General features: G+C 45.1%; 1 protein-coding gene across 2 annotated transcripts in view; it reads left to right on the top strand.

The window, feature by feature from the left end:
* The window catches only part of fig4a (FIG4 phosphoinositide 5-phosphatase a), a 79,411-nt gene that overhangs the window by 43,488 nt on the left and 22,191 nt on the right, over positions 1-13,732 (top strand). For both annotated transcript variants that reach the window (XM_083642653.1, XM_083642654.1), the window contains 4 exons: positions 5,610-5,748; positions 8,454-8,512; positions 9,132-9,279; positions 10,157-10,240. In XM_083642653.1, coding sequence (XP_083498779.1) covers positions 5,610-5,748; positions 8,454-8,512; positions 9,132-9,279; positions 10,157-10,240 — 430 coding nt within the window. The remainder of the gene's footprint in view (positions 1-5,609; positions 5,749-8,453; positions 8,513-9,131; positions 9,280-10,156; positions 10,241-13,732) is intronic.

Here is a 13,732-nt window from a genome sequence, read left to right as displayed (position 1 = left end):
GCCGTGATCGGTCAGAATCACAGAGATGGAGATGGGGACCGAGATGTCGGTCCTCGGACGCGGTTGAAATACCACTCGTGACCTGGCTGGGTGTAAGGCAGTCGGTCACCAGGGCCTGGCTGGTTGTAAGATAGCCAGGATTCAGCTCGGGTTCGGATTTGGTCGTGCTAATGGTTGACATTATGAAGGTAGAGTAGAGAGGTAAGAATACCGGATGTATATGGAATACCGGAAGTATAAGGAAGTACAGCGTCACAGAACACCTTGTTTATATCCCCGCGTTTGTGATGTCACAACGTCCAGGGAGCTATGACATCATCGGTGTTATGTCTGACATCGCCGATGACCTCACAGGTGAACTCTATGCTATGACATCATCGGTGACCCGTAAAGTCCCGTCCGCCATCACAGTCAGCCTAGATCGCCTGACGTCGCCGATGACCTCACAGGTGAACTCTTAATTGTCAACGTCATCATTGTCATCATTGATGGTGTCATCATCATTACGTCGTTGGCGCGTCGGTTCGTGGGCATTGATTGCCCCAAGAACAGGCCTGACGGTGGGCCATTATGGACCCTTTTCTACACCCTCCAAATGCACTGTGTCCAGTACCCCATCACCCCCATGCCATTCAAGCCACCCACACATCTCACTGTGTCGCCCCTCCATTTCTCCTTCCCCTTCTATCATCACACACACACACACACACACACACACACACACACACACACACACACAATCAATACCTTACCATTACAGTATAAATAAAAGATAATGTCCATGTGTTGTGTGTTGCAATTTCTTTTCTTTGCTGGTATTTACCGGGATATGTAAACATGACTCACTAGGGGGCAAGTGTTTGGCCAAACCCCCTATTTAGCCATTGTTGTAGAATGGAATTCATCAATACATTCTTCATCCACGACCTCTGAGGTATCCATTTTGGGGCATACGTCCCCTCGTCTTGAGAAACCCACAACAGTAGTAACTAATTCAGGTTCTTTCTAATATCAGACGAAATAAGCTACTCTCTAGACAGGCCAGTGGTAACTGCGCGGAGAGAGAGCCTAGGCATTATGTTTGATACGAATATATAAGTCTTTGAGAACCGCACAACCAGTAACTAACATATTCCAAAAGCATAAACAGCAAATTAACCAGCCCTGTGCAGAGCAGCACTGTGACAGGCTACATCCTCTGACCCATGATGCCTTCTTTTATATACACTCCCATACATTATATGTTTCATTGTTCTGTACAAAGCTTAAGCTCATTTAAGCATAGATTAAGTAGTCACAAACTGATGCGCAATCAGCTCAAAGTATTTCTTGTCATATAATTCTCAGTATATTCAGTATACAGTACTAGAAATGTCGCCCCGCTGCAGCTGCGCGCGCTTGATTTCTGAGCTGGTACCTAACCTGACCCAGTAAAATGACCTCCTCTCTGGTACCTGACCCAGTAAACTGACCTCTCTGGTACCTGGCCCAGTAAACTGACCTCTCTGGTACCTGACCCAGTAAACTGACCTCTCTGGTACCTGACCCAGTAAACTGACCTCCTCTCTGGTACCTGACCCAGTAAACTGACCTCTCTGGTACCTGACCCAGTAAACTGACCACCTCTCTGGAACCTGACCCAGTAAACTGACCTCCTCTCTGGTACCTGACCCAGTAAACTGACCTCCTCTCTGGTACCTGACCCAATAAACTGACCTCTCTGGTACCTGACCCAGTAAACTGACCTCCTCTCTGGTACCTGACCCAGTAAACTGACCTCCTCTCTGGTACCTGACCCAATAAACTGACCTCTCTGGTACCTGACCCAGTAAACTGACCTCCTCTCTGGTACCTGACCCAATAAACTGTCCTCTCTGGTACCTGACCCAGTAAACTGACCTCCTCTCTGGTACCTGACCCAGTAAACTGACCTCCTCTCTGGTACCTGACCCAGTAAACTGACCTCTCTGGTACCTGACCCAGTAAACTGACCTCCTCTGTGGTACCTGACCCAGTAAACTGACCTCCTCTCTGGTACCTGACCCAGTAAACTGACCACCTCTCTGGTACCTGACCCAGTAAACTGACCTCCTTTCTCGTACCTGACCCAGTAAACTGACCTCCTCTCTGGTACCTGAACCAGTAAACTGTAGGGGTGTGCCACCTTAGGCACCTCACGATTCGGTTCGATTACGATTCAGGGTGCTACGATTCGATGATTAATCGATTATTACGATTAATCACGATTTTCGATGCATCTTTTTCCCCATACAGGATTTCTTTGTCAGTATCCATTAATTAAAGTAAACAAACAAATTTACCTCCATTATCTTTTATTTAGATCAGGGGTGTCAGACTCATATTAGGTAGAGGGCCGGATTTGTTCAACTGAGACCTCATGGGGGCCGGATTTTTTTTTTTACTAAAATCAATTCGACTCATTTACCCATTTACTTCACAAAAGAAATACTGCTCTTTCCATTTCTCTTGAAACTGCCTGCATTCCGTGTCAACCTTTCTCTTTTTCGACAGCATCTTGTTGATTCCTTTGTTTTTTGGTAGGTAGCCGAATGCGCGATTCAATTCCAGCGTGGCATCATGGCGGCTTTGTTTACACCTGATGACCTACTGACATACTTCCTTGTAGTGCAGGTTAATTAACTTATGAATTAACTCTTAGCTTGCTTATTAGCCACACGTAGTTCATGATAATGGGGTGCAAATTTAATAATAATAATAAAAAAATAAAAAAATAAATTGGTCAGGAAAAGTAATCTATAATCGAACATTTTGCATCGATTTTAATGGTTACGTGTCTCATCGCGATGCATCTAAGAAACAATTTTTTGGCACACCCCTAGTAAACTGACCTCCTTTCTGGTACCTGACCCAGTAAACTGACCTCCTTTCTGGTACCTGACCCAGTAAACTGACCACCTCTCTGGCACCTGACCCAGTAAACTGACCTCTGGCTCTTCTCTTTTGACTCTTGTCATCCACGTCTTGTTGATTGGTTGCAGAGCAGAGCCGGGAAATAGCTCATTGTTGATCCAGACTATTGTTGAGTGATATAACCATAATGCAGTGCACGCACGCACACACACACACACACACACACACACACACACACACACACACACACACACACACACACACACACACACACACACACACTATGACCCTCTACATACAGTAATTTGACTCACACTGTGACCCAGATGAGCTCCTACAAGTAGTTGTTGAGCAAGATGACGATAATGACGGTTGATTACACTTATCCTCTCACCAGGCGAGCAGAATAAAATTAAAATGCCTAAAAAGGAAATGCAACAAAGCAGCTCCTAAGCCATTAGTGTGAGTACCAGCTTCTGGCTGCTGTCAAGGTGTCCTTTATAAGGGCATGACTACTGCTCCTGACCTTGTTAAGGACACCCCTCATCACATTTCCATTTCCTAGTAGCCTAGCTACTAATTCACAAGTTCCCAGCCATCACCCCTTAGCCAGGGCGATGTGACTGAATTGGAAAAACTCAAGTTCCAGCCTTTTTACTTGGTCCTTCTCGAACTAGAACACTCTGTAACCGTCTTTTGAGATTTTCTGCTCAATTTGATTTCTTAGTGGGTAATCCGAAAATGGATCTTAAATTTAGTAAGTACAGATGCTGTCCAGTCCTATGGTGCATAGCTACAGTAGGTGTGCAGCCCCAATTGTTGCTGTAGTTGAAGTCATTATAATCCTTGAATAATCAGGATAATCACATCATTCACCAATGTGTTGTCAAGATAGTACACTCTATATTGCTACATGTACTATACTTATTGCTACACAAGGTTAGATGCAACTAAAATATTTGACAAAAAAAGTGTTTTTTGTCAACCTAAATTGGCCTCTGTAGTTTCAAAACATATGAACGCTAGACTAGGCAAACAAGGTTCACAATACAGGCATATACTGTAACTTACCTACTGATAAGAACTGAAGGCTAATAGGTTGTTCCATTGCAACATGGGGACATTTATTCGCAACACTCGCCCTACTCTGCCTCTGATTGGCTGTCATGGTTCTCTGATGTTGTCCCATTGGCGCAAGGAGGTTTTTTCAGGCCAAAATGGCAGGAGCGCTGTTGTAAGAAAAATAAAAAGGCAAGAGGACTTCATCTCTTGCCTTCTATGCTCTTTGATACAGGTGAGAGAGAGACTGCCATTTTGTTAGCATTGGCCTAAATTCCAAATTGGTTATGCAAAAAGGAGCTTTGCCAATATGGAGTCCAGTTGTTAATGGAATATTCACACGCAACACTTTCTTGAAGAAGAGAGAGAGCACTGTTTGACTGACTGAAGGGCCGACTGACCTAAATTTGGCTCCTGATGAACGCATCTTGTGGGAAGTTGACAACAACAAAACACCTCCCCCCTAATTACTTCGGAAGACTTGGGATGACTCACCGAAATAAATGATTGATGGTGTTGTAGCATCGACCGAGAAGAAGGTGGCAGAGAAGCCTGCTTTTCCACCTTGAATTTGCTATGCTAGACTCTATAACAACTTTTCTCTTGTTCACAAATAGCAGTAGTAGTGATTTAAGTTTAACGTATCTCAGGCTGTAACTTACCCAGAGAAATGAATGATTAGCAGACAGTAAAGTAATTCAAGCCATAGACCCTAATTAACGGTCTAATTATCGTGGCTGTTAGAGCAGCAGGCACGTGACTACGCAGTTGGTGGGTGGATTAGATGGCACCAAGGTGGGCGGCACGCTAAACACGTGCCACACGCTAAACACACACGCAAAGATGATCTCCACACCCTCCCACAGCCCAGAGCCACTTTGCAAACATGTATGTTGATGTTGTATTGTTAGTCTAATAGTTATATAGCGTTAGAACACGGCTCTCTTGAATACTCGATTCTGATTGGTCAATCAACAAGATTCACCGGTCATTATTTCTCGACAACCGACCGCTGCTCTGCCACACCTGGATTAATCAGTTGATGAGAGCATTTTGTCTGCAGACACTACTAATTAGGCCAACCAGTTGCAGCTGTGGTGTCTTGTGTGCCAATTACGAATGAAACCGCTTTGTCGTTGAAAACGCTATTAAAAAATCTATTTGAATAATTATTTTTGTCAGATTACTGAAATAATTTAGTTGTAGGCCGTGTTCTAAGCGGGATAATGTATAATGAGCCGGTGATTACTGGAAATAATGACCTTCAGGTGAATGATTAAGCCCTCCGCTGCGCGTCGGGCTCAATCATTCACCTGTCGGTCATTATTTCGCCAGTAATCACCGGCTCACAATACATTATCCCTTACATAGAAGAGGCCCTAGAGCTGAGTGTGTTTTCCTACATTTCATCATCCGCTTTATCTTTCTCTACTCATTGTACAGTATGCTAAGTCAAAGAGAGCATTTTATTAGACAAGTGACAAACTCAATGATTCCTTCAACCTCAACTTCATTTCCTCTCACTTCAACTTACCGGTGTAAACTTGTCTCTTGATTGACTTTTCCCTCATCTCAGTCATGTGAATTTTCTTTGTATATTTCTTACCACTCTTGTGTCTCGTTCCACTTCCTGACTCTTTCGCTCCTCGCTCTCCCAGATGCTGACAGGCAGGACGCCATCAACCTGTTTCTCCAAGTCTACCAGCCGTCGGAGTCCAAGCCGCACCTGTGGGAGCTGCCCACTGACTTCTACCTCCATCAGAAGAGCACCATGGCCCTGCCGCAAGAGAGACGCAGGTACACACACTCACACTGCGCAGTTGCCTTTGCGCTCTTCAAATACTGTGTTTGTCTTTGTCTTTGTGCTGTTTGAATAAGCCCGGTGGGAGATCGTGCTCACACGAGATTAGCATCTGCACCTGTGATTCTCAATCGGGTGTTGTTAGCAGGCCAGCCTTCACCAGTCTGCCATGGGTGACGAGGCTGTTCACGTGAGAGTGCAGGTTCATGGCCAGTTTTCTCTCATTGCCTTTTGCTGTCACATGGCCCTTTGTAAGGGCTCAACCTGTGCGTCCTAGCTGGTGGCTCACCTGGTAGCAAGCGCACGACGAAGGCTCGGTCCCTCGCACGGCCGACGTGGGCTCGAATGCCACAGGAGGTCCTTTGCCGCATGTCATCTCCTCTCTCTCTCCTCCCGCAGTTCCTGTCTGCCTACTATCTGAATAAAGGCAAAATGCCCAAGAAATAATCTAAAAACAAAAATAAACTATATCAACCTGATAGTGTAAAATCTTTACGGGACTGCCGAATGAGGTTGTATGGGAGGGTGTTCTTCTCCTCTCTATGTATTGGGCTTAGTCTTGCAGTAGCCAGCCGTGGAATATCTACATCTGGGGCACAACTCTTGTAAAGTGTTTAAGGACCACCTAAGACCAAACAAAATGTGTGAAAGACACATGAATTGACCAACCGCGGACCTCCTTATTTGCGTGACGCAACTTGTGGGGCGGGACATGTTGAACGATGCACCAATGCACGCGGACAGCCGGACTTACGTTACAGTCCAGCCAATCAGATGCTTGCCGCTTTTTGTGTGGGAAAACCCGTAAAGTTGGTATTCAGCACGTGATACTATATTGGGCTTAACTGGCAATCAGAAACAATGTGTTTTTAAAAGAACATCAGTTTCCTCTTGGAAGAAGCCGGTCTGGCCTCTCCTTGTCATTATGCATCTGTCAGTACATCTTGGCGGGGAGGCGCTGCTTTGAAAGGGAATGACAGGAGCTGATTTGATTGGCCACGACTGAGGCCAGCCAGCCCCTACCACACCCGCCGAAAGATAATGCATTCCTCCTAATACCAGCACATTTCCGTGTCTTTGAGTCCTATATAAGTCCCATGTATTATTATTATTAGTAGTAGTATTATCATTATTATTATTATTATTACATTTCCAACTCGTGAAATGAAATACCAAAAGCTGTTCGCCATGCCCTGTGCGCCTTGTGCCGTTAAATCTATTAATTCAATTTAATTAAAGTGACTTTATTTGTCCCCGAGGGGCAATTGCAGAGGCACGTCGAGTAGTATACTTTACACACATAACATATACAGGTTAAATACAATGCTCTTATAAAACAAATACGTCTGTGCAACTGCAAACCTAAAATCCAAATGCTGCAGTCACTTACAATAGTCTTTGGTTATGGCAATCTTAATATTAAATGAATAATGTATTTTTTCTGAGGAGCAAAACTTGATATCTTGTACTAGTGTGCATGGACTAAATTTTGTATTGAAAACAACTGTCTGGTAAATTAAGCTATATTTCAGGGCTACAAATGCCACAGAGCAGATTAAGAGGTATGCATTGCAAAATTAAGCTATCTACACATTATGATACTTAATATAATACTGACAAAATTGCAATAATGATACAGTGCACAGTATGCATGATGGGTAATTCTATAATAAATAGGTGCATAGTTGAATATGACATGGTTAAGACACGATGGCAACCTGCTATGAAGCGGATGGATCAGGTAGCAGTCCAGGGTTGAGACCATGTGCAAGTGACTGTATGGGGAATGTGTGTGTGCGGGTATGGGAGAGAGAGAGAGTGTGTGTGTGGGGGGGGGGGGGGGGTAGCCTGGGTAAACCCAGCCCCCAGTGACCTGCTCTCAGGCTTACCCTGCTTACAGTCACAAGGTAGTGACTGAGAACTCTGAGAGCAGGTCACGTGGCGGCTGGGTTCACCCAGGCTAGGGGGGGGGTCTCAGGGTGAGCAGAGGGTCAGCGGTGGTTGGCAATTGAGGAGCTGAACAGCCTTGGGGACAAAGTTTGCCCTGCTCCTCTGTGTCCTGCAGCGAAGCCGCTGTCCTAAGTGCTGTGGAGCCACTCAAACGCAGGGAACATGAGGTGCCAGCTGACCTTAGCCTCTGCTGCTCGCATAGGGTGTTATGTTATGTTTTCTCCCTGTGTGTGTGTGTGTGTGTGTGTCACTTTTTGACACTCGTATTTCCTGAGTTACCGTAGTTTTGACCTAGTTTTGTCTCGTGTGTGTGTGTGTGTGTGTGTGTGTGTGTGTGTGCAAACATTTTGGCAGTGTGCTTTTCATTGCCTTCCTGCTTGCATAATAGCAGGCCTTGATTGCTTCTGCAGTCACAAGGGACCAGGGTAGCTCAGCCATTATTCCAATAGAACATCATGGATGGAATTGAGTTCAGTTCTGCGGGCACACACTGTCTTGTTCAATGCTTTCTCTCTTGAATTGGCCAAAGTAGCACACAGTATTCACCCAAATTGGTCATATTGAATAAAAGGCTGATGTATTCAGGTGTTGTATAGGTCCAACCCAGCCCATTTTCATTATCTAGGTTATGTAGATGTCCTTGGGGAGTCTGTGTGCAGGTGTACTGATTATGCATCACTCAATTGAAAGTTGTGCTCTCCGCTTTTGTCCAAGTGCTGCTAACGCATTTGTCCATCTTGTCTCTCTCCAGCTACACATTATGGTGGTCAGATGGAATCCTGGCCTACCTGCCTGTGCCCTACGACGAAGGTATCAGTTGATGCAACATCTGCAATTTTCTAACAGGCGTTTGTACTCAAGATTAGTGCCTTGACCCCTTTTCTGAAAGTGCGCTAATAGAGACACTGCGGAGCACGTCATCATTCAGAAACCACGCCCAAAACGGGGGGAAACAAAAACTCCCCCCCAATCCTGGCTATGTCGCGTGCATGGACGCTTGTTGCACACAAAGATCATATATACGGAAGATGAACACTCCAACTTACTTCCTTCACAGCTAGATCCACATTTTTCTTCTCGCCAATTCTCAATGGCTTCCTTTTTTTGCTCGTGAGTATAAAAAAACTTAAATTGGCGATTCTTTACATGTGTTGTATGCGCATCCCACCACACAACAGCTTTTAGCTATGTTAAATTCAAGGAAAATGACGCTGGTGTATGGGAGTGAATTGAGAGCTTTCCCCGTGATGGGCGTGGCCTATTTCATGCAGTGTCTCTATGAGCTGTAATTAGTGAGGCTCAATACAGCCATAGGTTTGTCTGTCGTCTGTGTGCATGTGTCAATAGCGTTTCCTGTAAGTGTGCGCATTGTTTATTTACACTGTGTGTCAAGGTCTGCTTTTGTGTGCGTGTGTGTGTGCGTGCGCAGTCCCCTGTGAGAACAACATGAAGAAGATGAGCGTGAAGAGAGTGAACCGCTACGAGGAGAGCATCGACATCTACACCGAGTTCTTCAAGCCTTACGAGCTCACCTCCTTTGATGACACCTTCTGCATCGCCATGACCAACTCTGCAAGGTGGCTGCACTCAAATACAAGTCACACGCACACTACTCTCTTTTTCTTTTGTCCTTCTCTGGGTTATTTTTCTTTTTGGGGTTGTTTCTTCCTATGTCCTTTTTCCTCTAGGTGAACATTTATTAAGTTTTGTAGGGTTAAGTACATGAGTACTTCACTCATGTTAAATTGTGCAACCAAAAGTCATTATCAGACCAGTGTTAACATAAAAAAGTTTCTCATCATTTTTAAATGTGTTGACAGCAAAGACAACTAAAATATGTAAAAGTTGACATGGCTAATGTCATGACAGGCACCAAAGCGTTTTTTATTAATGCATTTCTTACCATCAAGTCCTATGAAAATAACAAAATCAGCAATGAATTTGTTCTGCTCCTCCGTGTGCCCAATAGGCATATACGGTAACTCCATACATTGTATAAAAAAATACAAAATAAAGTCAAAGAGCCATGCTGTTGCTCTGGCAGCATATTATTTCATCATCAGCGATGCACCGGGCCAGCCGACATTTTCCTCAAACAACTTGCCGGTTGTAGACATGTTTTCCATCTCAGGAAAGTAGTTCTGTAGTAGTTCCTTTTCGTCGTAAAATGGAAACTATGACTTTGTGAAGTTTTTAGCTTACAATTGGAGCCAATGACTATCGGGTTGAAGGCTAAAAAGGTACATTGGAAGTCGGCAAGTAACAGGAGTAGAGCAAACGCATTGTTGGTTTTGTTATTTTAATAGGATTCGTTGACTATAAGAAGTGTATTTAAAACCACCAGCCATATCCTTTAATGAAAAACACTTCAAATGTGATAAATGGTATTACTGTAGCTAAGAGTCTATTTAACTACTTTATCTAAACTAGTTCTTGTTTTCTTTGTATGTAAAGGGAGTTCATGCCCAAAACAGTAGGCGTGGATCCAAGCCCCTTCACTGTACGCAAGCCAGAGGAGACGGGGAAATCCGCGCAAGCGTAAGTGTATTTGCTTTTTCTTTTTTTTCTATTTTTTCCCTGATTTTTTTATCCCATTTTTATCCCCCATTAGTGCTAATTTAATTTCTTTATCCTGGTTGCTACTCCACCCTCTGCCGATCTGGGGAGAGTCGAAACTGGCTCCATGCTTCCTCCGAGACATGGGCAGTTAGCCAGCCGCTTCTTTTCACCTGACAGAGGAAGCTTCACCGGTAGGACATAGCACGTGGGAGGTTCACGCTATTCCAACCAGTTCCCCTCCCTCTGAACAGGCGCCCTTAACGACCAGAGGAGGAACCACATTAGCAACCAGGATATTGCATGTTTTTTGGTGAAGGGGGTTCCTATATGAAAGGTAAAGGTAAAGTCCCACTGATTGTCACACAATGTGTGAAATTTGTTCTCCGCATTTGACCCATCCCCTGGGGGAGCGGTGAGCGGGAGCGGTGAGCGGCAGCGTGCGCCGCGCTCGGGAATCACATGGTGATTTAACCCCCCAATTCCAACCCTTTGATGGGTCCCATTTTTATAGTCTTTGGTATGACTCGGCCGGGGATCGAACTCACGACCTCCCAGTCTCAGGGCGGACACTCAGACCACAAGGCCACTGAGCTGGTCAAGAAGGAAACCCCCGGGAGGCACGGGGAGAACATGCAAGCTCCACACAGAAGGGCCCTTTTGACGACCCCACCCGGGCGGTGGGCACTCGAGGACATGCGGACGGGCACGCATTCCTTCAGCGTTCACAGCGTCCCAGGTGGGAATCGAACCCAGGACCTTCGAGCTGTGAGGCGACAGTGCTTACCACTGCCCCACCGTACCCCCCAGTGTATTTGCTTTTAAGTGGTGTGTTATGTGTGGTGGTGTTTTTGTTGTTGTGTAATAAAAGCTGTTTGGTGTCCTCTTTTCCCGGAAACACACTCAGCATGTTTAAAATGAACACACACACACACACACACACACACACACACACACACACACACACACACACACACACACACACACACACACACACACACACACACACAATAATGAAAATGGTGTTGCCACTTGTTGTGTCCCACATATAGAGCAAAGGTTACACTCATGCTCATGCTGAGTGTACAAAATAATACTGCTCTTTACATCAAATGGACAGAGTTCTGTATGAACAGGACAATGTATGTCCATTAGTAAGAAATGTATCAATTTTCTCCCAGCCTAATGTTGGCAGGTATGGTGTTGTTGGGGGGGATTTATGTGCAAGAACTCTGTTCCATTGTATCAGAAAGCCTTCTCCTGGAATTGATGTTTTGCATTGTTTCCCCATCATGCCTGGAACAAGCTGCACCCATTATTATCATATTACAACCTTGATGTTTTTATGTGGCTTATAATTGTCTGTCTGTGTTATTGTAGAAGAGCTCCAGGCGTTACACCTGACCACTGCAGCATTCTGCCTCACTGCAAGCTTTTCCATGTATACACTTAACTGTCGGGTGACCCAGGTGTTGAAGTAAGCGGACGGTGCAGGTTTTGCAGGTTGGACCCGTGCGTATGTGCGTGATCACATCCCGTGCTCAAACACACACAGTCACGTATAGAAGCGGCTGCAACGCTTTAAAAAATATCCCACGTGAAGTGTCTGAATGAATTCCGCTAGTGCATTCCAGATGCCTCCTGTACAAAGTGATTAGATATTTTTAAGTATTTTTTTTTTTAGATGTTGTAAGAGTCTTCAATCTGTCATAACTGAATAAAATAAGGTGATGTTACCACATATCGAAAAGCCCATGTTGCAGATCGCATAGAACAAATGCACATTTAACACACACATCTACTCTAACAAATAAAACAAATAAAATAACACAGTCCTGGTGTAAAGGTACGCAAAACAAACGCGTGTCCAAAGCCTCTCTTACCCTCTCTGGAGGTGGTGAGACATACATTTGTAGTGTGAATGCGACCTGTTTTCATTCTGTATATTCCGAGAGTAAGTGGCGTACTGTACATGGCGGCAATCTTTTGAGGAAAAGATAAATCCGATCCCAGTGTGGCCGCATGAGGTGCGTCACGGCAGGTGTAAATATAATCCAGCTAAAAGATAGGTGAACACAAAGTGAATACAAGACTGATGTTAATGCCCAGTGTAAAGCGGCCTTTGATGTGTGTTACATGTGTATTAAGGTTGCATGTGTGGCTCATTGCATTTATTAGGCTGTATGCTTGTGAATCATGTGTGTGACAGCTTGTGCTTACAGTATATAACTCACTGGCCTTGAAACCTCACACATCACACAAAATATCATTATTTATTTATTCTTCCTGGGGGATCCCAAGGTGGAGCTGGAAGATGTAGTCCCTCCTGGGGAAGCCTCAGCATCTCCCCCCCCCCCCCCCCCCCCAGTCAATTATGCCTGAAATAACTCCAACGGGATGCACCCCAGGGAGCATCCTCCTTACCATGTGCTCGAACCAGAACCACCACAACTGACTCCTCTCAATGTGAAGGAGCAGTGGCTTGACTGTGAGGTCCGCCCTCCCTCCAAGATTACTCATTCTTTCTGTCACTACTCAGAGCTTGTGCCCATCGGCGAGGGTCAGAACAAAGATCGACTGGTCAATGGAGAGCTTTGCTTTGTGCCTCAGCTCTCTCCATCACAACAACATATCTGCAATTTGGAGGGTCTGAGCCGATCTACTTGGCACGGGGCACTGGAGTCATTTGAAAGCTCCTCAGTGGCAAGGCGCCAGGGGTGGATGAGATCCGCCCTGAAATGTTGAACACTCTGGATATCGTTGGGGCGTTGTGGTTGACACATCGTCACGTGGATTTTGGGAACAGGGGATTTGGATCGCCATTGTGGGCCCCATTTTCAAAAAGGTGTGTTCCAATCAGTGGGCAACCCCACCCCCTTTCCCCTGGTGATGCGGAAGTCTTTGTATAAGCTGTAATTCCTTGAATGGCCACTTGAGGCAGGACTCAGAAGTCCTGTCGTTCCTGTTAAAATGCCCCACTTTGTAACAGTAATTAAACATCTTTATAGCCTGGACCGAAACACGGTTTTGGTCTATATAGCTAATTTCACCTTTTCATAACAACTGTGGGGGGGGTCATATCTTTTATAACTAAGCTGAAGAAATCTCCGAGCTCATGTTTTATTTGCTCTGACAGATGCTTCTGGCCACCCTCCCATTAGAACAGGTTTCCACCCGGCCTGAAAACTGCCGAGGGTTCTGGGGGTCCACGTCCAGTCATATCAATCCACAGAAAGAAGTCTGGTAAATGTAGTGGTTGCTTCGCGTCAGGTCCTGCATCAGCCTGTCAAGGTTTATGTAAGGGATAATGTATACTGAGCCGGTGATTACTGTGGAAATAATGACCGACAGGTGAATCATTTAGCCCGACGCGCAGCGGAGGGCTTAATATTCACCTGAAGGTCATTATTTCCAGTAATCACCGGCTCAGTATACATTATCCCGCTTAGAACACGGCCTACAACTAAATCATTC

The sequence above is a fragment of the Poromitra crassiceps genome (genome assembly GCF_964638095.1).
Source record: "Poromitra crassiceps genome assembly, chromosome: 9".
Classification (NCBI taxonomy): Eukaryota; Metazoa; Chordata; class Actinopteri; order Beryciformes; family Melamphaidae; genus Poromitra; species Poromitra crassiceps.
The sequence above is the reverse complement of the archived record's forward strand: the minus strand, read 5'-3'. Positions and strand labels throughout refer to the sequence as shown.